Source organism: Solanum stenotomum, chromosome 1, assembly GCF_019186545.1.
Source record: "Solanum stenotomum isolate F172 chromosome 1, ASM1918654v1, whole genome shotgun sequence".
Lineage (NCBI taxonomy): Eukaryota > Viridiplantae > Streptophyta > Magnoliopsida > Solanales > Solanaceae > Solanum > Solanum stenotomum.
Genome location: NC_064282.1, coordinates 17615052 through 17638231, shown reverse-complemented (window position 1 = coordinate 17638231; position 23180 = coordinate 17615052). Strand labels below are relative to the sequence as shown.

At 30.4% G+C, this 23180-nt stretch overlaps 1 protein-coding gene across 1 annotated transcript; it reads right to left on the bottom strand.

The window, feature by feature from the left end:
* Positions 1-10580: 10580 nt before the first annotated feature.
* LOC125845051 (transcription factor UNE10-like) lies at positions 10581-14609 on the bottom strand. Its single transcript, XM_049524472.1, has 6 exons — positions 14266-14609; positions 13512-14175; positions 13138-13245; positions 12734-12799; positions 10974-11333; positions 10581-10887 (listed from the first exon to the last, which is right to left on the bottom strand). Exons 1-6 carry the CDS (start codon positions 14364-14366, stop codon positions 10801-10803), a joined length of 1386 nt encoding a protein of 461 aa, XP_049380429.1. The 5' UTR covers positions 14367-14609; the 3' UTR covers positions 10581-10800.
* Positions 14610-23180: the final 8571 nt, after the last annotated feature.

Here is a 23180-nt window from a genome sequence, read left to right as displayed (position 1 = left end):
AATGCTCATTTTTCAAATAAATATTTTTTTAACACATTCTTTTCTAATAATGTTTTTTTTTAAAATTAGCAAATGTTTATCCTACTTCAATTTAGAAAAAAATAAAAAATGAAAATATTTCTTATTTTTTATCGTTATATAAATATAAATTAATGATGGATATACTATAATCTTATATATGACATATATTATATGTCCAAAGGGTACATGACGTTATTCTATTTTAATTGATAAACTGAGATTAAGAAGAAAAAAAATATTTCCTACCTTTTTATTTGTTAAAGTGATTTTAGAAGAAAGAAAACAAGAATAGTGTTCTTCAATAATATTTTAATTAGGACGAAGATGTGTTTAAAAAGAAAAAATATATATTTATTCGGAAAAGGGCATTTTTGACCCATTTTGTAACTATAGGGGCATTTCTGGACCAAAATATTGACGGGAAGGACATTTTTGAGCCAAACTATAAAGGGATGACATTTTTGTTCCTTTCACATAGTTTAAGGGCATTTTTGAACCAAAGTATTAACGNGACCTTATAATGATTGTTGGAGAGCTTAGGTCCGAGGAGATTAAAATTGGAGATAACCTTATTGTTTGTGGCATAGTGGATAAACTTTCCACCTTCTTGGAAGGAATTTCAAAAAACTATGCGCCACAAACAAAAGGAAACCTCTCTTGAAACCTTGAAAATGAAAATTCGCATGGAAGAAGAGGCAAGGGGCCAAGATGCACTTTTACAAACAGAAGAGAACAACATCACAACGAAGGTAAATTTAATTACTTCAAATAATGCTACTCCCGAAACTCACAAAAATACTTCTTTGAAGCCTAAGAAGAAAAAATTCAAGAAAAATAATGGTAGACCTCCCAAGAAAAATAATGGTGAAAATAACCAAGCACAAAATCAACAAGTTCAAAACAAAGGACCGTGCTTTGTTTGTGGCAAGAGTGGGCATATTGCTCGATTTTGCAGATTCCGAAAATGTGGTCCTAACCCTCAGGCAAACGTTACCGAAGAACCTTTTGTGGCGGTGATTACCGACATAAACATGGTTGAGAGTGTAGATGGATGGTGGGCTGATTCTGGTGCAAACCGTCATGTCTGTTATGACAAAGACTGGTTTAAAAAATATACTCATTTTGAGGAGCCCAAAACCATCATGCTTGGTGATTCTCACACAACTCAAGTGCTTGAAAAGGGAGATGTCGAATTGTGTTTTACTTCTGGAAGGGTATTAACTTTGAAAGATGTACTTTATACTCCTTCTATGAGGAAAAATTTGATGTCTAGTTTTCTTCTTAATAAAGCAGGCTTTAAACAGATTATTGAATTTGATTAATATGTAATAGTGAAGAAGGGTATTTTTGTGGGAAACGGGTATGCATGTGATGGGATGTTCAAATTGAATGTTGAAATGAATAAAACTTCTACTTTTGTTTACATGCTTTCTTCTACCAATTTTTGGCATGCTCGTTTGTTTCATATTATTGACCGCTATGTTGGAATCATGAGTAGTTTAGGATTAATCCCAATGATTAAAAAGAATTTTGAAAAGTGTTAGGCTTGTAGTAAAGCCAAGATCACTAAAAGGCCTCATTTTCAACTTGAAAGAAAAACTGATTTGTTACAATTAGTTCATACTGATATTTGTGAACTTGGTGGAATTTTAACTCGTGGAGGTAATAGATATTTTATCACTTTCATTGATGATTTTTCTAAGTTTACATATGTTTACTTGATGAAAAATAAAAGTGATGCTTTTGAAAATTTCAAAACTTATCTCCATGAAGTTGAAAATCGGTTTGGAAGAAAAATAAAAAGAATTAGAAGTGATAGAGGCCGTGAATATGAGTCAAATGAGTTTAATTATTTTGTTAGATCATTGGGAATAATTCATGAAACTACTCTTCCTTACTCTCCTTCATCTAATGGAGTAGCGGAAAGGAAAAATAGAACTTTGGTTGAATTGACTAATGACATGCTTATTGAGTCACATGCACCTTTAAATTTTTGGGGTGAAGCTATTTTAACTGTTTGTTATGTGTTAAATTGTGTGCCTTATAAAAAGTCTAAATTGACACCTTTTGAATTGTGGAAAGGTTACAAGCCAAGTTTGGGATATCTAAGAGTTTGGGGTTGTCTAGCCTTTGTGAGGCTAATGGATCCCAAGATTACAAAGTTGGGTAAGAAAGTTACTACTTGTGCTTTTCTTGGTTATGCTTCAAATAGTACAGCCTATAGATTTTTTAATCTTGAAGATAATATTGTGATAGAATCGGGTGATGTTATTTTTCATGAGAATAAATTTCCTTTTGATTCTAAAAATAGTGGGGGTCAAAGGATTGAACAAAATATTTTGTCACTACCTAGTTCTTCTACTTCTACTTTGAAAAATAAAGAAGTTGATGATTTTGAGTTAATAAGAAGTAAAAGAGCTAGAGTAGAAAAAGATTTTGGTCCTGATTTTTATGTGTTTAATGTTGGAGATGACCCTCTCACTTTGAAAGAAGCATTATCTTCACATGATTCTATATTTTGGAAAGAGGCCGTAAATGATGAAATGGAATAACTAATTTCTAATAAAACTTGGAAGTTAGTTGATTTACCACCGGGTTGTAAAACTATTGGTTGCAAATGGGTCTTAAGAAAAAAGTTGAAACCGGATGGATCTATTGATAAATATAAGGCTAGGCTAGTTGCAAAAGGTTTTAAACAACTAGAAGGCCTAGAATTTTTTGATACTTTTTCACCGGTAACAAGAATTACATCCATAAGACTTTTAATTGCTATGGCTGTAATTTTTGATTTGCAAATTCATCAAATGGATGTAAAAATTGCTTCTTTAAATGGAGACCTAAATGAGGAAATTTATATGGATCAACCCGAGTCTTTTGTTGAAGCAGGCCAAGAAAGCAAAGTATGTAAACTTACTAAATCCCTATATGGCTTGAAACAGGCACCTAAGCAATGGCATGAAAAGTTTGATTCTTGCATGATTGAAAATGGTGTTAAAACAAATGAGTGTGATAAGTGTATATATCATAAGTCTTGGAATAATTCACATGTGATTATTTGCCTATATGTTGATGATTTATTGATCTTTGGCTCTAACATGAATGTTATTGATGAAACTAAGAATATTCTTAGAAGCCATTTTGATATGGAAGATCTTGGTAAGGCAAATGTTATTCTTGGAATAAAAATAACAAGAACATGTGATGGAATTTTCCTTGACCAGTCACATTATGTGGAGAAAATTTTAAAAAAATATAACTTTCTTGATTGCAAGCATGTTGCTACTCCTTTTGATTCAAGTGTTCACTTATTTCCTATTGAAAGTGAAAATGATGTAATAAATCAAAAGGAATATGCTAGCATAACCGAAAGTTTGAGATATGTGACTGATTGTACTAGGCCTGATATTGCATATGCAGTAGGAGTACTTGGCAGGTTTACAAGCAAGCCAAGTAATGAACATTGGCATGTTGTAACTAGAGTTATGAGATATTTAATTGGAACGAAAAAATGTGGTTTGTTCTATAAAAAATATCCTGTTGTACTTGAAGGCATTTGTGATGCAGATTGGAACACTTTATCAGGTGATTCATGTTCTACCACTGGCTATGTCTTTACTTTAGGTGGTGGTGCTATTTGTTGGAGATCAAAAAAGCAAACTATTATTGCTAACTCTACCATGGAGGCTGAACTAATTGCTTTAGCTTCAGCTAGTGAAGAAGCGAATTGGTTAAGAGATTTGTTATTTCAAATACCTTATTTTGAAAAACCAATTCCTCCTATTTTAATTCATTGTGATAGCACTGCTGTAATTGGTAGAGTTCAAAATCGTTATTACAACGGTAAATCCAGACCTATAAGGAGGAAACACAGTAATGTAAGATCATATTTGACAAATGGTACCATTAATGTTGATTATGTCAAATCTTGTGATAATCTTGCAGATCCTCTTACTAAGGCCTTAACAAGAGAAAAGGTCTAGAGCACATCGAGGGGATGGGATTGAAGCCTATAAATCATTGAGTCATATATGAGGAAACCCAACCTGGGGACTAGAGATCCTATAACCAGGTTCAAAGGGAAAAACTAATCATATGATGACTTGTTGTGAAAAATGCACTATCTTTTTATTCCCTCCCTTTGATGTGAGTGCATTGTTTCCTGTAGTTATGTGAAGGTTGAGTTGACAAAACTCTTAATGAATATCTGTAGCCCGTATGGGTGGAGTGTTAAGCTTACATGAGCACTCTCGACAGATTTCACCTATGTGATGTGTGGAAGTAGGTCGTTTCCTATGAGAATTGGGCTTTTTCTCAAATGCACTCATGAAACCGGGATAGCACATGGTCATAACGTGCTGGCTTTAAAGCTCATGTCAACACCTTGATTATTATGTGTGAGCAGTGATATTTTATTTCCCTCAAGCAGTCATAGTTCAAGTCTGAGACCACTACGACTCTAGAGTAAAAGTTACTGTTTCACTAAGTGGAGGCTCAATGCAGAGCACACCTTCATTATGCATAATAATATTCCTTCAGCTAATGGACTATCTTATCTAATATTAAAATGAGTGGGGAATTGTTGGTTTATTAGCATTTTAATATTAATATTTTGTATATTAATTTGTTAAAACTTAGTATAGCCATTCTGCCATGAAGATGGAATAGAGGACGTGGGAGTTACATGCATTTGTTCCTCATTACTTAGTGGTCAATTAATGACCATATGTATTATGGACTTTGCTGCTTTCTGATGAACGTTGCAGTGAACGTTAGAATAGTCAAAGTGTAACACTTGGTGCATTTGTTATCCTCTCATTTATTTCATTCTTTTATCCCTCCATTATACCTTGTAACCTATGTAACTCCTAAGGCCATTTATCTTCACTATTTACTACCCATTATCTTCCTATCAATTGGTAGGAAGACTTCCTCAACTATAAATAGTGATAGTCTTCATTTGGTTTGTGAGATACTACACACAAGAAAAATATAGAGTGAAAGAGTTAGTCAAAAAAGAGAGTTCTTATTAGTTGAAGGAAGGTGTTCTTTTTGTGGAGCTTTGAACTCAACTCTTGTCCAGGGTTGTTAAGTTATATATTGTGAATAGGCTGTTGTATCCTGGAAGGGACAAGTCAAGAAGGACTACTGCTGGGCCGGTGAAAACATTTGTTGCAGTGGGCTTGAATCTCCTTAAAGAGAGCGAGATATCCACGTCCCAGCCTGAAGAGATTTATTTCTTCATTTTTATTTTCAATTGTAATCTTGTATTTTTGTTAACTTGTAAGTTTTCACTAACAAAAAGTATATAAAATTGTTGAATAAATTAATCCCTATATGAAAAGGAGATTGTCTTTAGAAAAAATAAATAAATTATTCCTGGACCCTGGTTGAGGGACAATATATGGATAAAAAGTTTTGGGGACTCATTTGTTCCCCATCGAATATGAACAAAGAATTTTAAGTATAAAAAGAATCGAATATTCGTATATATCTTGTTACTCGTTTTTTAGGGAACAAAATCATAAAGTTATATAAATATAAAAAGAAAGTAATATCTTACTAGTGTAAAAGGATTATACAATTATATATTAGTGTATGTCAGTGAAAAAATATTTAATGGACAACAGAATGCAATAGAGATAAGAGAGTATCATAAATTTAAAAAGAGGAAAATATCTACTATATAATTAATAGGTTTTCCTACCTTCTTAGGTGCCGTTTGATTACTGGTTACACAAGAATTCAAGTTTTAAATTAGCATAATTTGTGAGTTGCATAGTTATAAATAGGGGAAAATAATCTTTACGTAAAATTTAGTATAAATTATACAACGAATTAATATTTTTCTCTTTTTCACATAAAGTATAAAATTGCTAATATACACAATATTTGGTTCATGTTTTCCTTTTTTTATAGCTAAATACATGTATAAAATATGAGCAAATTTATGTATTATTATATATAACATAGAGAAAGAATAACTAATAGTCTCTCTGTCTTAATTTATGTGGTGCCATTTAATTTGTCACAAAATTTTCTTTTTTAAAAAAAGGAAAAAACTCTTAAATTAGTGGTCTAAAACACATGCATATTAACTAGTTGTATGGTTATAAATCATTTTATTAAGGATAAAAAGAAAAATTTAAAGTTAAGTGACATAACAAGTCGAAAGAGCTTCGATAGTTAAGTGACAAGACAAGTCGAAAGAGCTTTGATCGTTAAGTAACAGGACAAGTTGAAAGAGATTTCTTCCATTAATCGAAGATTAAAGTTAACCTTCAACACAAGACAATCTTCTGATAGAGGGGAAGTGGCAAAGCACCACTGATTTTGTGGCACTAGATGTGTTGATATATTGCAAGGCAGGAATAAGTTCACAATATTTGAAATCCTAAACAAATGACATTCTTTTTCAAAAGAATTAAAAAAAAAAAAAGACGTGCTGCATAAATTAAGATATAAAAATAACTAAAAAAAATTACTATCTAGTACATAAATAATCATTATATTATTAATACACGTATATCTAATTTATACCTTACTACTCTAACCCAAATTAAACAACCCTTTTTAATTCTTGTTAAGTTTTTCTTTTTTTGTTCATCAGTAGTACCACTTTTTTACAATAGTTGAGTGTTGAGCAGTCCAATCAAAGAAGAATTAAAAAGAGGGACCCTGGCAATAAAACTTAGAAATTGTGGATAAGTTTGATATAGTACTTGTATTATTCTTATACTGAGTGAAATGATATATCCAACAAGAGAAGACAATTAGATGCAGAGATTTTTAATAAAGGAATATGTGGTAATGCACACACCAAGCGTTCCTTACATTCTCCTTTCATTTGGAATGGCCAATGGTAGATACACCATAAATTTATGATATCAAACGTATAAATATTGATTCGTGCGATAATTTTATTAAATATAGAAATATAAAATCAATGTACTAATTTTGGGTAATGAAAACATTTTGCCTATGACAAAGTTCACGTGAGGCTGGTGGATGGCTCAAGTCGAGGTCATATGATAGAACAATATGACGCTTGCTTGGTAGGCTTGGTTAAGAAATAAAATTGTGTCTTTGCAAAAGTTATAACTTTTGGCATGATAGTAAGCTTTTGATCCTAATACTAACGTATAAATATAAATTAAAGGACTAAATTAGACAAAAATAATGATTTTGAACTTCATTATATATATATATATATATATATATATATTGATATTGGACGTTTTGATTTAATTTAATTATGCAAAAAAATAATTTGATAATTTTGTATACCAAAAACAACAATGTATTTATTAAACAATTTAACTAAAGAAATAGGAAAAATTATGAAAGTAAAAAGAACGCAAGCACATGTAACCTTTTCTTGTGAAATATAATCATAACTTATGGTCATTATTTAAATATATTAATTGATTATTATAAATATTTTAATTATTTTTGTAGATAATATATAAAGAGCAAATTTTATATTAAAAAAATGTATCACTATATTATACTGTTATCTATAGTAGTAGATAACAATGTTATTATAGAAAAATAAAATATAAAATACAATTAATTCTGAAAAAAATAGATTATACTAATAATAATAAAATTGGATGTTTTATCATCATCATTGGAATAAAAAGGGAAAAGAGAAAGCAGCAATAATATGAATTGTAGAAAGCGACAAGTCAAATGCTTCCTCCCACAAATTTGTGGTTCCAAAGTAGTCATCAAACATGTAGGACCAACAAATATCTTTGGTTCTATTCCCTCCTGCCATTTTTACTTATATATCCTTAATATCCAAATAAATACTTATTTTTATTTATAAAATTTTTATAATTAAAAAATAATTTATTATTTATTTTTTGTTAGTATTAAATATTTTTCATTATTTTGTACTGAGTAAGATGACTTAGAATAGTTAGAGGTGATGGATGATATAATAAAATTTTGGAAAATCAAACATGAATAGAGAAAATAGTATTTTTTTTACTATTTTAATTTTACTTATAAAAATGACAGTGAAGTAAGTTAGTTTTATATCTTGTATGTATACGTGCGCTTTAATTTGGCTTTGGATAACTATGCTTTTTAATTTTAAGTCATGTAGTCAAGTATATATTTAAGTTTGTATAAAATTGAGCAAGTAAATGCATGTGTCTCATGTTACGTTCTATGTGACAATTCACGTTCTACGTAGTGTCTCATATGTATAATATATTATACCACATAAAATACATGTATCTACTTAATAGTATAACTTTAATGTTTTATACACATTCAAAATTAAAGAAAATTACTATTAGTTGAGATCAAATTATTAAATAGTACTTTTTTCCCCTTTTTATTATGTGGTGTTATCATCTATGCATGATGATGTTTAATGATTACCTTCTCTTTAACTAGTGGTGAGCTAGCCCTTTAACCTAAGTTTGATACTACTTATAAAAAATTCAATCATTTCGATGTACTACTTTTAGCCAACATTGCATGTTTTTGGTGTCTCCTATCTTATGAAAATCTAAAAGCTTTAGGTCAAATAGAGTAAGTATGACTGGTCAGCTTTATCCTAGTTGGTCCTTATTTTTCATTTTAGAAAAAAAATATACTACTAGTAAAAAAGGAAACAAAGAGAAAAATTTGATATACCTAGTGGAGGAAGAAGAAATTTCACTAAAGAAATTAAAATAAAATTCTTGTGTTTAGGGATTTAGAATATAAATAATATATTGCACTTCCATATAAGTATAATTCTTAGTGGAAAATGATTCGATTGAACCCCTTTAGTAGTGATTCCTCCGTTGCTTATAACTTGATAGACTTACAAATTCAGAGGAAAAGTCAAGATTTGTAGCTTTATGAATTTGAGATTTTAATTAGGTTCGCGAAATTACAGCTTTTTAAATAAGTAAGTTATACATATATTCAATGAATATTTTAAAATAAGTACAAAATTTGAATCAAAGCTATTAAGTTCAATTGAATCCGTCATCTAAGCTCTAGCTCCGCCCCAGCCTATAGGTAATATTTTTCATAAATATACATCAAATTAAAAATGCTGAAATAAGTGAGTTAAACATGGCAAGTTGACTTGGGCCTATTGTGTATGAAATTTATAAGGTGCATTTATTTTCATATTAATACAAAGAAAATATATATTCTAAATAATAATTAAAATTCATATAGATTGATTCTCAAAAAATAAAACACGATAAATAAAAGAAAACCGGTGAAATATTTATTATCACTTTTTGTCAACTACGTGGAAAAGATTATTCTACACGTCTAAATTTAGGGAAAGAAAATTGTTGAGACAAAATGTGCGGGTCCTCTTATTTGATTGAAAATCTTTTCATGAAAGTAGAGAAAAGAATAATTGGGAAAATAATCCAACCACTAAGTGGATCAATTGTCAGTTTTATAAGACCTTAGCTGGTTTTTTTTTTTTTTGGTACTTTAGGTTGGTATATTGTTCTGAAGTTGAGGGAAAAGACAATTTATTTCTAAAATAGTACTCCCTCCGTCTTTATTTAGTTGTTGGTGTTTTAGATTTCACACCCCTTAAGAAATTAAGTAAACTTATTCGTACGTGTATTTAGTGTTGTCTATTTAATATTTTTAAAGCGTGAATGCGTGCTAATCTATTTATCGTTCCTTTAGAATATGCCAAGAAAATTCAAAACAAGTAGAAATTCTCACTAGCATAAATCATGAACATCAAAGAAATTAAGTGAAAGTTAAATTTATTGGCGAAGAAAAACAAATTAGAAAATATATATCTCGCTCTTAATTAAGTCTTATTCCTCTCTACTTTCTTTCGTTCATTTTATACCCGTGATTTTTTATTTTTTTTAATGATCGTGGTGTTCGGATCAACTTTCGTTCATCTCGATTAATTTCACGGGATACATGTCACCTATCACCAACAACAAGTACCAAGTAATTATATCCATCAAAGCTAGGTCATATGTGAAGAAAAAAATATCACCCAGTGTTTTTTTTGTCTCCACTAAGTTTTAGACTTGAGATCTCCAGATTTTCAACTACTTCATTGATCCGTAGGCCACATCCTTGAATCGTCAATTTCACGAACCTCTTATCCATTCTGATTGAATGACGACAGAAAGCAAATTCAACTAAACGTTAGTTACTTTATTTGGTCGTGTTACATTTTTCTTTTTCAGTTCTGTGAAATCAATGCTCTCATAAAGCTAGGTACGTTAATCTAATCTAAACCAAAAAAAAAGCCATTAAGGAAATAAGGGTCCTAAGGAATAAATAAAATTAAAAAAGAGGGCCCTAAGATGATGACTTAAATGTGGAATGTGTTTTTCTCAGTTTTTAAAACGATAATAGGTACGAAACCACTTGCTCATTGGAGGCATCTAGTGTAAGAAAATAATAATAATAATAAATCAGTATCCATGCATGGAAAAGATACTTTGTTTAAAAGTTTGACGTAATCAACTGTCAATAATTGTTTATACTGACTCTAATATTGACTAGCATTAAAGTATAGAATAAAGATCATCTCAATATTTACATATATACTTGTCCAGTTTACGAAGGCAACAGTCTATTCAACTTTTTAGATGAAATTTAAAATACAGAATTGGGACAAGTTTATGTGTTTAGTTGGCAAAGTCAAAAGTATACAGACAAAAATTAAATGACAATCTGAAACAAGTAAAAGGGTCTCCTAGTCAATCCAACCGTAAAGAAAACCAGGAGATCACTTTACAAAATGATAGTAACTACTACTATATGGTATATACACTATCAATTTTTAGGGCCAGAGCCTGTTGGTGGCTGTTGGAATTGCTGGTACAATGCTGCCATCCTACTATACGCATCCATGTTAATTGGCTGCATCCATATAAAATTGACTTGTTAGTATTAACTAAAATCATGAAATTATTTGTCTCGTATAATAATTAACCTTGTTTAATTACCTGTGATTGGCAAGCGAGTAAGGCAGCTAAAGGATCAGGCATAGCAGGAGGAGGAGGAGGGGCGGTGCTGGAGTTATCCCAGGAGGTCATAGGCTGCATGAAGGCGGCAGAAGGGTGGAGAAAGGAAGGAAGTCCGGGGATATTGGGGCGGCTAAGGTTATTGATATCAAAAACTCCGGCAACTCCCATGCCCATACCCATACCCATACCCATACCCATCATAGACATCTGTAATTGTTGTTGCATAGCCAATGGTAACATCATGGCTGGTGACATGTTCATCCTACTCATCATGTGCACTTGAGCTTGAAGTTGCTTCAAATATTCTATCACTTCGTCTAGCATTGATGCTTTATCTGTCTGCAACACACAGCCGAATTCAAATTTTAAAGTTTATTATATACTTAATGAAAGATCATCAATAAAATATATATTGAATTTTGTACTTTTCATGCTAGCTTCACTTCTAACGTTAGATCAACCTTCTAAGAGGAAAACCCCTAGTTGTCTAAGTAGGGGTAAACAAATTTCAACCATTCCATTACCACCGCACATTTTAATGGTGGTACAAATTCTATTTCCTACCAAATATTATGACAAGTATGAAAATGATTAATAGATTTACAAAGCCATAGAGAAAAAAACATAATGAGATATATAGACATTGGTTACGATTTAATTATATATTACATATATCCACCCCAAATAAAGTACAAGGGTATCATAAATGCCATCATTATGTACATATGAAAGACACATTGTTTGCTTTTGATTGTTTCTATTTATTTTTTGAAGTTTTCTTTTTGTCGAAGTAGATTTCTTTTGGTTTTTGTTGTTTCACTTTAATAAAAAAAAAATTATACAAATTTTCAGAGCCAAAGATGGTCATATACACTATACACATCAAAATATTGATGATCCAGAGTTATGATGGAATGCATATAATTTCTATATCTTTATTATTTAAAGATCTCGAACTCTAACTCTGAAATGAAAAAATATTAACAGGAAATACTTTTCTTTTAACGGACCTTATGCGATAAGAATCTGAATCAGTCGGATCTCAAAACAGATAATACTAGATATCTAAGTTGAAGATAAAAAGAAGTAAATGTAGAAAGCTCAGCACAAGTGATTGAAGTCGAGACAACCACAAAGAGGGTTTGTACTATTTGTTTAAGGCCCCCAACGTTGGGTTTATGTGGTTAAACAAGATTGTCTTCTCAACCAACAAACATTTGTCGATTTGTCTCCCTCACTACAATATTTATGTGGACTTAGATCATTACAATTTTGTTACTTCCTATATATTCACTTTCATATTTAATTTATTGCCCTTTCAAAAAGTATTGGACCACTTTCCACTAAATTGTCTTCAACTCCCATTATTTGAACACCTCTACTATTGTACCTTTTTGTTTTTTAATCTTAAAGCTGCTCACTTAAAGCCAATATTCACTGACACTTCCATTAAAATCCTTGATTTTTTGGTTGCTTTCAAGTAACTTTTTTTCCCTAAGGGGTAATAAAATTAAGACACTTCTACCAGTACCAATACTTACCGAAAAAACGAGGAAATAATTTTTTTAAATCTTTTTAGGTTAATTACGAATAACTTAAGGGTAGCTAGACACCCTGTTTAATGGTAAATTTTGAATATGATGAATAACCACATATACTAGATTATTCCTTTTATGTAAAAGTAATTAGTAAATAATAACACACGTGAAAATACTTAATAATCTATAAATTCTCATTACCTTACTCGAATTTGGAACCAACTTCTGAAGTGTCTTCATCCTTTGATTAATCTTGTCTCTTCTTTTCTAAAGATATTTAAAAAACATAATTAATTCATAATATCACATCCTATTTGTTTTTTGTTTTTTTTCTTTAGCAAAGACCACAAAAGAGAAAGATTTTTAATAGGCGTTTGGACATGAATTGAGTGATTTTTTTAAAAAATAGTACTATTTGACACTTACAAATGATATTAAAAAGTTTGAGTTATTTTCAAATATGTATTTCATTTAAAAAAAGATTATTTTTTTATGAGCGATAAAACAAAATATACACTTGACCAATTTTTCAATCATCTTCAAAATCTAACTATGCAATATTTTGAAGAAAAAAAAATCAAATTCATGTCCAAACAGGCCCTTACTCGTTCAGACTGGTTGTGGATGGCGGCTGCCCTCTTCCTCTTTGTAAAACATGATGAGTTTTTAGACCCTTTTTTGTTATTATCATCCTCATCATCACCAGCCTCCCTCTGTCGGTTAATAAATAATCACATCACAAATATTAATATTAGATAACCATTTAAAAAATTATGTCACGTCTCAGCTGAAAAACAAGCATTTCATTTTTATGTCATATGAGATGATTTTAGAATAAAAATTATATTATATAAAATACCATTAGATGCAGCCGTTGACATTATTATTTAAAAGATATCTGAAAAGTTATGGTAAAAAGAAAAAGAGACTTATTTCATGATATTAAAAATCAAAAAGTGTAACATAAATTGGTAGGAACCTCATCTCTGCTGTGGCAAACGGAATCGTGATCGTCCCCCGTCCTATTGGTGCACTGCTTGTCGGAGCTGGTGTTTTCCGGCGACCCCATCGACGTAGAAGTGTACATCGTCGTACCAAATTCTCTATCAAACGTGTCGACCGTCAATTGGCGGCTATCTCCTCCGCACGTTTCACTTCCACTTACACTAATCATATCCGTACGGCTATTCCACTCACGTCTCGTGGGCCGTACTCTCATGCGTGGCGCCACCATCCAGTCTCTACTGTTTGTGGCGCCACTACACGACCCCACGTGTGTGGAGCCGTCAATCCCCGGCACGTGCACGGATCGGTGGTTGTCCGAATTCGAGTTGTTCCTCGAACACGGCACCAACGCATCCTTAGTCGTGGTGACTAAACCGGTTGCCGGAGGAGCGTAGGCAACCGTGTTGTGGTTGTTGAACCAAGGAACCACCTCATCTCCACCGTTTTTGTTCCTGTCCACGGTGGACTTCCCGTGGAGATGAGGAGGGACGTCGTTGCAACGGGTGGCTTGGTTCACTATAGATTCAAGGGTGCCACCGTAGCTCGATATGGGCTTATTATTAGCCCGTGGAGGCCCTAACCCATGCATTGCTAACTGCCCATTTTCCCACGTTAGCTCCGCCACTTCATAATCCAATCTGCGAATTCAAAATTTTGAGTCAATAAAAAGAAATAATTAAAAATAACAATATTATATTGTGTAAGAGTACGTAATAGAGAGTACATACGAGGGGACATCAGCTGCTAATGAATTGGATTGAGATTGTATAGGATTTTTTCGAGGAACGGTAGAGTCATCGAGGTCCCAACTCGGTACACACTGATTCATATCGAAGTTAAATAAAAGGAAGGTATTTTTTTGGTGACGAATTAATCGAAACAACAATATATTATTATTTTTCGCAAGTGTTGAAAAGTTTGAATTATAACTTTGGTGTTGGAGAGAAGATAATAGATGGAATAAGGGTAGATATAAGAAAATTAAATGTGATTGACAGTTGGCTATAACTTTTAAGTCATATTCAACATATATATTATGTGGGTGAGGAGGGAGGAGACTTTTTCAGACATGAAAAACAAGAAGAGAGAGTTGGTATATATATATTTTAATGCATTTTTTTTTTCTATAGAGATAAGAAGATAGTGAATTTGAAAGAGAAAGAGGTCCATGGATGAGAAAAGGAAAGAAGAGTACTTGATTGGAAGATATGTATAGAAGGGGATCTTTTAAAGTCATTTTTGTGGGCGGAGGGTTTTTTTTTTTTTTTTTTTTTTTGCTTAGATTAAAATTGAAAAGTACCACACATAAAAATAAAAATAAAAAGTTATATTGCACAATCATTAGATGCCTTAACTAATTATCATCAACGTTATCTTGTGTGTTGTTCACATTCTTTCTTGCACATACAAGTGGACGTACGTAACTATGCCATGTATGTCAAAATTATATGATTCTTCCACGAGTTTAAGTGACATCTATTACAATTTATCAAAAGAAAAAATTAGTATTGTGATGTCCGGATCAAAGGAATTAAATAACTTTATTCGTCAAGTGTGAGCAAACAGAACGGAATGATCAAAAATAGTATTTTTATCTATATTCATTAGAAATTAAACCTAGTATAATTATTTACCTACTTTACTGATCATTAAACTAAACCCTTTGGTTCATGTTGACATTAAAATTACTTCAAATTATATTATGTTTAAGGATTATTTTATTCCATTTTTAAATATTCTTGAAAAGACATGTTATAAGTAGATACTTGTTACATGTCAATTTAATCTAATGATATAGAATATTTATACATTATCAGAAAGAAAATAGAAAGGAACATGAAAATCTGGGATATCTGATCTTCTAACTTTTACATGTGGCATTTGTTCTCCATTTCCAATTTACTTGACCTATATTGAGCTGACCATTTCTTTTAATAAAATTATATGCTTTGAAAATCTAAATTTAATTATTAGTTATTAATTATGTAATCATTTATTGATAAGAATAATTTTGAAAAAAAATATTTTTTAAATTTGTTAATATATATATACACACACTACCTTAAAAAGATAATGAATTCTCAAATTTGATTGTTAAATTATTATAATATCCTCAACTAAAAACACTCAATTTAGTATATCTTTTATATTTTATATTTATTTATTTAATTATATTATATAAAGTAGTCACCTTTTCACATTGAAAGGTTTTGTCAATCCCATGATAAGTTATTCTAGGATAAAGTAGGTAAAATAACAAAAATATCCCCTTAAACCTCATTTTTGTACACCACTTTACATTCATGTATATTAACATATTTTTTAACAACATTTATAATAACATTTACAACCTTAATTATTCATTGTTCTTATGATAATATATTTTTCTGTTAAAAAATTATAGTTTATAAATACAATTTTTATTTATGAATATATTATAAGTTGAATATATTTGTCTAATTCTTATGTTTATTTATATTTTGATTTCTCTCAAAATGTTTACTCCACTACTAAATTTTTCTTAGTTTATTACTCACTTAAAGATTATATTTTATATATCAATTAAAATGTAGATAACTTTAATAATTAAATTATTTTACTTTTTAATAAATTTAAAATAAAAGTTTTATTTTTAAGCTAAATAAAATGAAAGTTTTATTTTTAAACTAAATAAGATGAAAGTTTATTTTTAAGCTAAATAAGATAGAAAATTTTTTTTAAGCTAAACAAGATGGAAGTTTTATTTTTAAGTTAAATAAGATGAAAGTTCAATTTTAAAAACACATGGCACAATCATGAAAATGCACACCCAAAAATATTTAAGCTATATAAGATGAAATTTTTATTTTTAAAAATGAATAACTAAAACTTGCAAAGAAAATATAAAAAAAAACTAAATAAGGTTGGACGTATTTTTGTAAACAAACAATTTATTCTTACAAATTATATCATGAATATAAGTTTGAATATGACAAATCAAACAAGCAATAAAAATTAATTCCATCATAACTTATCCCAACATAATTTATCCCAGCATAAAAAATCTCATCATAACTTGTATTCAAATGATCAAACGAATGTGAGAGCGTAGCGTGAAGAAAAGTCACTCGGGATTAGGTAGTACATTCTGTCATTCTCATTTATGGGAAGATAAAAGGAAAATTTTGACATTTTAAGATCAAGTAATACATGCCATATGTGTTACTACTCCTTGACTTTATTTTGAGTTTTGCAGGTTTATAATTATCAATTCCAACATTCAAGCAACAAAATGAAACTTTGATATTCTGTATCCAAACTTGATACTAGTAGTCTTGATTGTAGAAATTAGAGAAATCAAGGATTGTATTGATGATTAAAATTGTTAAGTACATACTTTTTATATAGGGAGAAAATTGTAGAGTTCTAAGTTAACTATATTTAGAATCCTACTACAATACCTATTACTACTATAATAATAATAATAATGCAATTATAAATAATCTAATCCTAGTCGTAATATAATCCTAATCATAATATAATTCGTCATTATATAATCCTAATTAATATAAGTAGTCTAATCCTAGTGCGACTCTGATTCTACAACAGTGTTGTAAACTCGTCAGCTTCGTTGGACCTGTTCCTTTGACATGTTCCAATCGTCAGCTTTCTTCTTCGTCAATACTTGTTGTAGGCACGTTAGTCAGGTTCGTTGGACCTGTTCCTTTGACACGTTCCAATCGTCAGCTTCCTCTTCTTCAAAACTCGATAACTCTAATTAATTAAGGGTACTCTAAATTCAATAAGACTCCATAACCTAAATTTATTTCACTTTGTCGATCAAGTCAATAATTGTATGGTATCTTTATTGGGGATAAATTGACAATCTAATTATTCACCTCGTATCATTATAATTTCTTAAATAATTTTCTTTCAAGTAAACCTTAGAAGAATTAATAAACTCGTGTTGATTATTTATTGTGGATATGCCTGAGATTTTGTTATAAAATAGTTCTAATAGCTAACTCAAGAAGAAATTACAAAGAAAATGGATTCTTTTTTATGTTGGCTATACAATTTTATCACATAAACTTATATAATAATAATATGTGATCATTAGCATTGTGTTGGAAATATATATCTTGTGAAAGCAATAGGATAACCGTCTACTATAAAAAGTAAGTTTTTGGCATACGTACAGTATTCCTTCAAATAATATAAGGCCATCAATATATACACGTACACTCACATTGGAATCATATAAACAAAAACAAAAAAAGAGATTCCATTATTAATGGCTTGTCTGCATTACTTTATAGTTAAAATAATATCAGATACTCCATCATTCATCGCTCCTCTGGATTTCGTTTCATTTCATTCTTTTGAATTTTAATAAATACGACTTTTAATAATGGCATCAAATTCATCACTCAATTTTTTTTTATCTGCCTATGTTATTAATTATGAAAAAATCTTTTTGGTAAGAAAATTTGGCAAGAATTTGGCAGAATGGTTATCTATATTGTTTTATCTTTTTAAATAGTTTTACACTTTAACTTTAGTACCTTTTAACTAAAAATGGAAAAAAGATTAGTTTATTTTAAAATAAAAAAGATGTTATAGTTTTTTTAAAAATTCTGGCCAAATTTTCTGGTCATTTAACATTATCCATTAATAATTACATTAAAGTTTTGACATATCTAGAAAAGACAATTTTGCTTGTCATTTATTTTTAAAATATATTTTTATTTTTATTTGTCACTTTTGACATATCTAGAAAAGACAATAATTTTGTTCTATCAATTTTTTACCCTGAACATTAAATACTTATTTTCCAAATTATTTTTCAAGACATTATTTAATAGAAAAAGTTTGATGAAATACATATATCATTAATTATTTTTTTAATAAACGTATCAAGTCAAACAGCAACAAATAAAAAGTGAATGGCGGAAATAACATTTTGATGTAGTTAAAGAAAAAAGCTAAAGGAAAGAGTATCAATTAAATGTCTTTACTGGCTACCAAAATGATGCAAAATACTAATATTCAACCCTGAAATTGGAATATAAACTTGACTGTAACCAAACACCACAAACTTTTTTACTTTTAAAAATCAAAGAATCCTACAGTATTTGATGGTAAAAACGCACACCACTTAAATTTTTGACGAGTTTTTAAAGGCACATATAAATCTCAGGAAACAGAAGGTTGTACTTATAATGTGTTTTTGTGTTGCGCCAAATCATGTTAGATCAATATGATTACTTCTGTGTCCCAAATTAATTGTCATATATATTTTATTTTTCGAGAGTCAAATTATGTGAGTTTGATTAATATTTTAAAATAGTTATTCTTTTCATTATTTTGATAAGTGAATTAAAACTTGTATTGATTTTTATATAGTTTATGAATATCTAAATATTAAGTTAATATAATTAAATTTAAGTTAAAAAAGTTATCAATTTAACACTACAAAAGTGAAATATGACAAGTAATATGAAACAGCGTAATAATTAAATACTTAAAATTGGAAATATCTAGAAGGGATAACAAGAGTTTTGGAATGTGGAAAGAAGATGACACGTGTGAATGCATGGGAAGAATTTTAGGACACGCCACAAGTTGGGAATCCACGTGTAATCTACACTCAATTGTTAAGGGCCGGGTCGGGCCGATGTATTGAAGTCCAGTCGATGTAGGGCTTGGGTCGGTCACGGGCCAGTTAATCCAGCTGGCTATAGAGCTGGGCAATTGGAGGCTCGAATTGGGCTTGGGCTAAAGTAATATCTTGAGCTTTTAGAGAAGGATTAATTAGAGAAATCTCACATTTTAGTTTACTTATTACCATTATCTCCTATAAGTTTTACAAATCTCCAAAATCCCTCACTTTTACGCATCAAATTAGTGTATCTCACGCATCAGATTAATGTATCAGTGCATCAGATTAGTGTATCACGTATAAAATGTACATCAGATTAGTGTATCATGTATAAAATGTAATGTATCTTACTTAACGATTAATGTATCTCGCGCATCAGAGTAATGTATCAGTGTTTATATTATTGTATCCGCTTGAGGGATTTCTGTAATTATAAACTTTTAAGGGATAGATTATAATTTTGCCTTAAAAGTATGTGATTTCTGTAATTTGCCCTTTAGAGAAAATCATCTGATTTTCCGCTTTCGTATTTCTAGGCTTAACAATAGTTCTCTTTTTCTTTTCTTTTTTTCAATTTCATTTTTCTTCCTTCTACTTAGGTGAAGTAGAGTTTTCCACAATATAAATGAGGACCACAAGTTTGTGTAGACACTTCAACGAACTAATGTGGACATTTCTTAGTTTGAGGACAATCTCTCAAATACACATGTTGATGTTATTGACCCGTTTTTTTCTTTTTGCTGATTTCTCTCGATGAAGAATTATGCAAATTTATAAAACTTGTACTACTATATAATTTTTGTTGATATTATTGTAACTTTTAAATAAATTCTAAATAAAAGACCATATATTAAAGAGTAAATATTTTTTTTCAACTTTAATTTAGTGATTTTAGATGTAATACCATGAATATTTCAAATTTTTTGTGTTGAAGAGGTAAGTGAGAGAATTAGACTTGAGGGCGAGATTTTTGTGGGAAGAAAGGGGACTATTTATTTATGGTCCTTCCAAAAGGCAAAAATATACGGTTAAAGATAGACTTGTTTGAATCTCGAAATCCGAAAAGTGTCATATAAAATGAAACGGAAGGAGTACTAAGTAGATTTTTTATTATTTTTTTTGTAAGAAATAATATTATTGATTACATATAATTAGGAGAATTTTTGTTTTTTTGCACCAAGGTGGTGGCGCCACGTATACAGATGGTTGGGTTTAACGTATGAGATAGCACCGAGGTGGTTTAACCAATGAGGGACCCCTTTGTTTTCTTATTATTACTCCATTCGTCCCAATTTATATGACTTACTTTTTTTTTAATTAGTTCCAAAAAGAATGATATATTTTTATATTAAGTAACAACTTAACTTTAAAATATTTATTTTGCCCTTAATAAAATGATTTACAGTCACACAAATTTCAATCATTCATTTTAGATCACAAATTTTAAAAGTCTTCATTTCTTTCTTAAACTCCATGCCGAGTCAAACTACCTCCGTTAAAGAAGGAAAAAAGTACATTGAGTCCCATGAACTAAAAAGTGTAATCATCATGCTAATCATGTGGATAATCAAGTTTATTTTAATCAATCAAAAGATAATAATTATGCAGTTTTGCGCCTAATGAAACGTTGCATTTATGTTGTTTAGAAAGTGTGTTTATAAAGTTTAGCCACAAGGCAAAATTTAAACTAGTAAAACTTGCATTTGCACCTAAAAAATTTACATTGTTGAGGTTTTTTTTTTTTTTTCACATTATTGATGTTTAAAGCAGATATCTTTGACTTATTGATCTAATAATGAAAGTAGAAGTTGGAAAAAAGTCTTATTCTAGTTCTTACCAACACATTTATATATGATGTATACTTATGAATGTTAAGTTTGCATCACTTACTGACAAATATAGATTTAGACATCGGCGTCGTTTGATTGGTGAGAAACGAAATAACAATTTTGATACATCTTGTGAAATTACTTTGTTATGTGTTTGATTATGTGTATTAATTAGTCTCTAGAATCATTATATACTAAAATGTGAGATTAATTATCCTACGTAAAAGGTGAATGATATCTCATATCGTTGTCTATCTCATCAACCGAAATAATTGGGCCTAGTTCGAATCAAAGGTGATTGTCCGATATAATTAAGGGCAAATTACAGAAATCACATACTTTTAAGGCAAAATTACAATTTATCCCTTAAAAGTTTATAATTACAGAAATCCTTCATTTTCGCGCATCAGATTAGTGTATCAACACTTATATTATTGTATCTCGCGCATCAGATTAATGTATCAACACTTATATTATTGTATCTCGCGCATCAGATTAATGTATCAACGCTTATATTATTGTATCTCGCACATGTATCAACACTAATATTGCTCTGATACATTAATCTGATGCGCGAGATACAATAATATAAGTGTTGATACATTAATCTGATGCGCGAGATACAATAATATAAGCGCTGATACATTATTCTGATGCGCGAAAATGAGGGATTATGGAGATTTGTAAAACTTATAGGGGATAATGGTAATAAGTAAATTAAAATGTGAGATTTCTATAATTTTTCCTATAATTAACCTCTTAAAGGCCTAAGTCCTCCGACCCAACTATGAAAAAGTGGGCCTGGATCTGTAATTGGACCCATGTACTATTAAATTGGTAGCAACTGCGCAGAATAGCCAATTACGTTTATACTATTAAGAAAATAGTTGCTTTAAAATTTTACATGTTGGTGATTATTTTTTAATTACAGGAGTTGTAAAATAGTAATTTTGTAATTTGTATTTCATTAATCGGGGCAAATGCAAATATTACTGATGTGGGAACATCATAAAATGCATATTTGATTTAAAAAAAAACATAATATATTTTATACAAGTCATGAACAGGAATACAAGTATAAGTAGTCAAGGGTAAAGGAATTGATATCTTGGGCCTAGTAAACCTCAATAGCTAGTTCCTGGGTTAAGTTAATTAGGTCCGACTGTCACATCTTTATATAGTATCAGAGTCAGGTTCATCCATGTTTGAGTTTCTATTCCACACTCCAATTTGGTCTAGGCATGAAAGGGGTTACGTTGTTAGAGTCCCACGTTGGCTGGGAGTGGACTGGTGATTTGCTTATATGGACTTGGTCAATCATCCACTCAAGAGGTAACTTATAGGGTTAATTTATGTCACGCCCCGAGCCTACACCCTGGGCGAGACTGGCACTCGAAGACCATTTCTGGCTCCAAGCAAACCCTTGGCCTGACTTACTTAACTCAGCGGAAGACTTAACTCAATGAAACAGTCTCAAATAATAACTTAAAGAATAATTAGTTGGCAACAATGGCACTTAAGTCTTAAACAACATCTGAAAGATAAAGAAAGATATTTGAACTAATAACTATCTGACTATCTATGAAGCCTTTAAAATACTAAGATGGATGTTGGGATAAACCCCACAACATCTTAATAAATGAAAGATTGAAAACGAATAAAAAAGTCCTCTGGAATGCAAGGAGGCTCACCACTTACTCTGAGCTGCTCAACTGGATCAACGAAGTGCTGGATGCTGATCCTGGTTACCTGCGTCTGCATCATGATAAGATGCAGGCCAACTGGCATCAATACATTGAATGTACGAGTATTCGAGTTGGAATTCTAAACCACACATAGGCTAGAATGAATCTAAAAGAAACTGAATAACTTACCTGGCTCACTCAACTCAACCTAACTGACTCATTTCAATATAGAGCAATTTAAAGCAAGTGCAATATAAAGAAAAGTTGTTTAAAACATGTTATAAACTCTGTGTGTATGCAAAGATACAATAAATCTGAGATATATGTACAAATACAAATGAACTGATGTATATATATATAGAAATACAATAACTGTTGTGGGAGTTTCTCTAACCAACAACCATCACATAAGAGTTATAGTGATGATACAACGATCAACCTTACGCTGCCAGAGCATTCTATACCCGGCCAAAGGTACAGAACCTGAA

Excerpts from the sequence above, each read along its gene's own strand:
- LOC125845051 (XM_049524472.1), bottom strand. The coding sequence starts at position 14,366 with ATGAATCAGTGTGTACCGAGTTGGGACCTCGATGACTCTACCGTTCCT. Across the intron at positions 13,246-13,511 it reads TTTGCCACAGCAGAGATGAG|AGGGAGGCTGGTGATGATGA; the intron begins GTTCCTACCAAT and ends ATTAACCGACAG. Across the intron at positions 10,888-10,973 it reads TACTCGCTTGCCAATCACAG|CCAATTAACATGGATGCGTA; the intron begins GTAATTAAACAA and ends ATATGGATGCAG.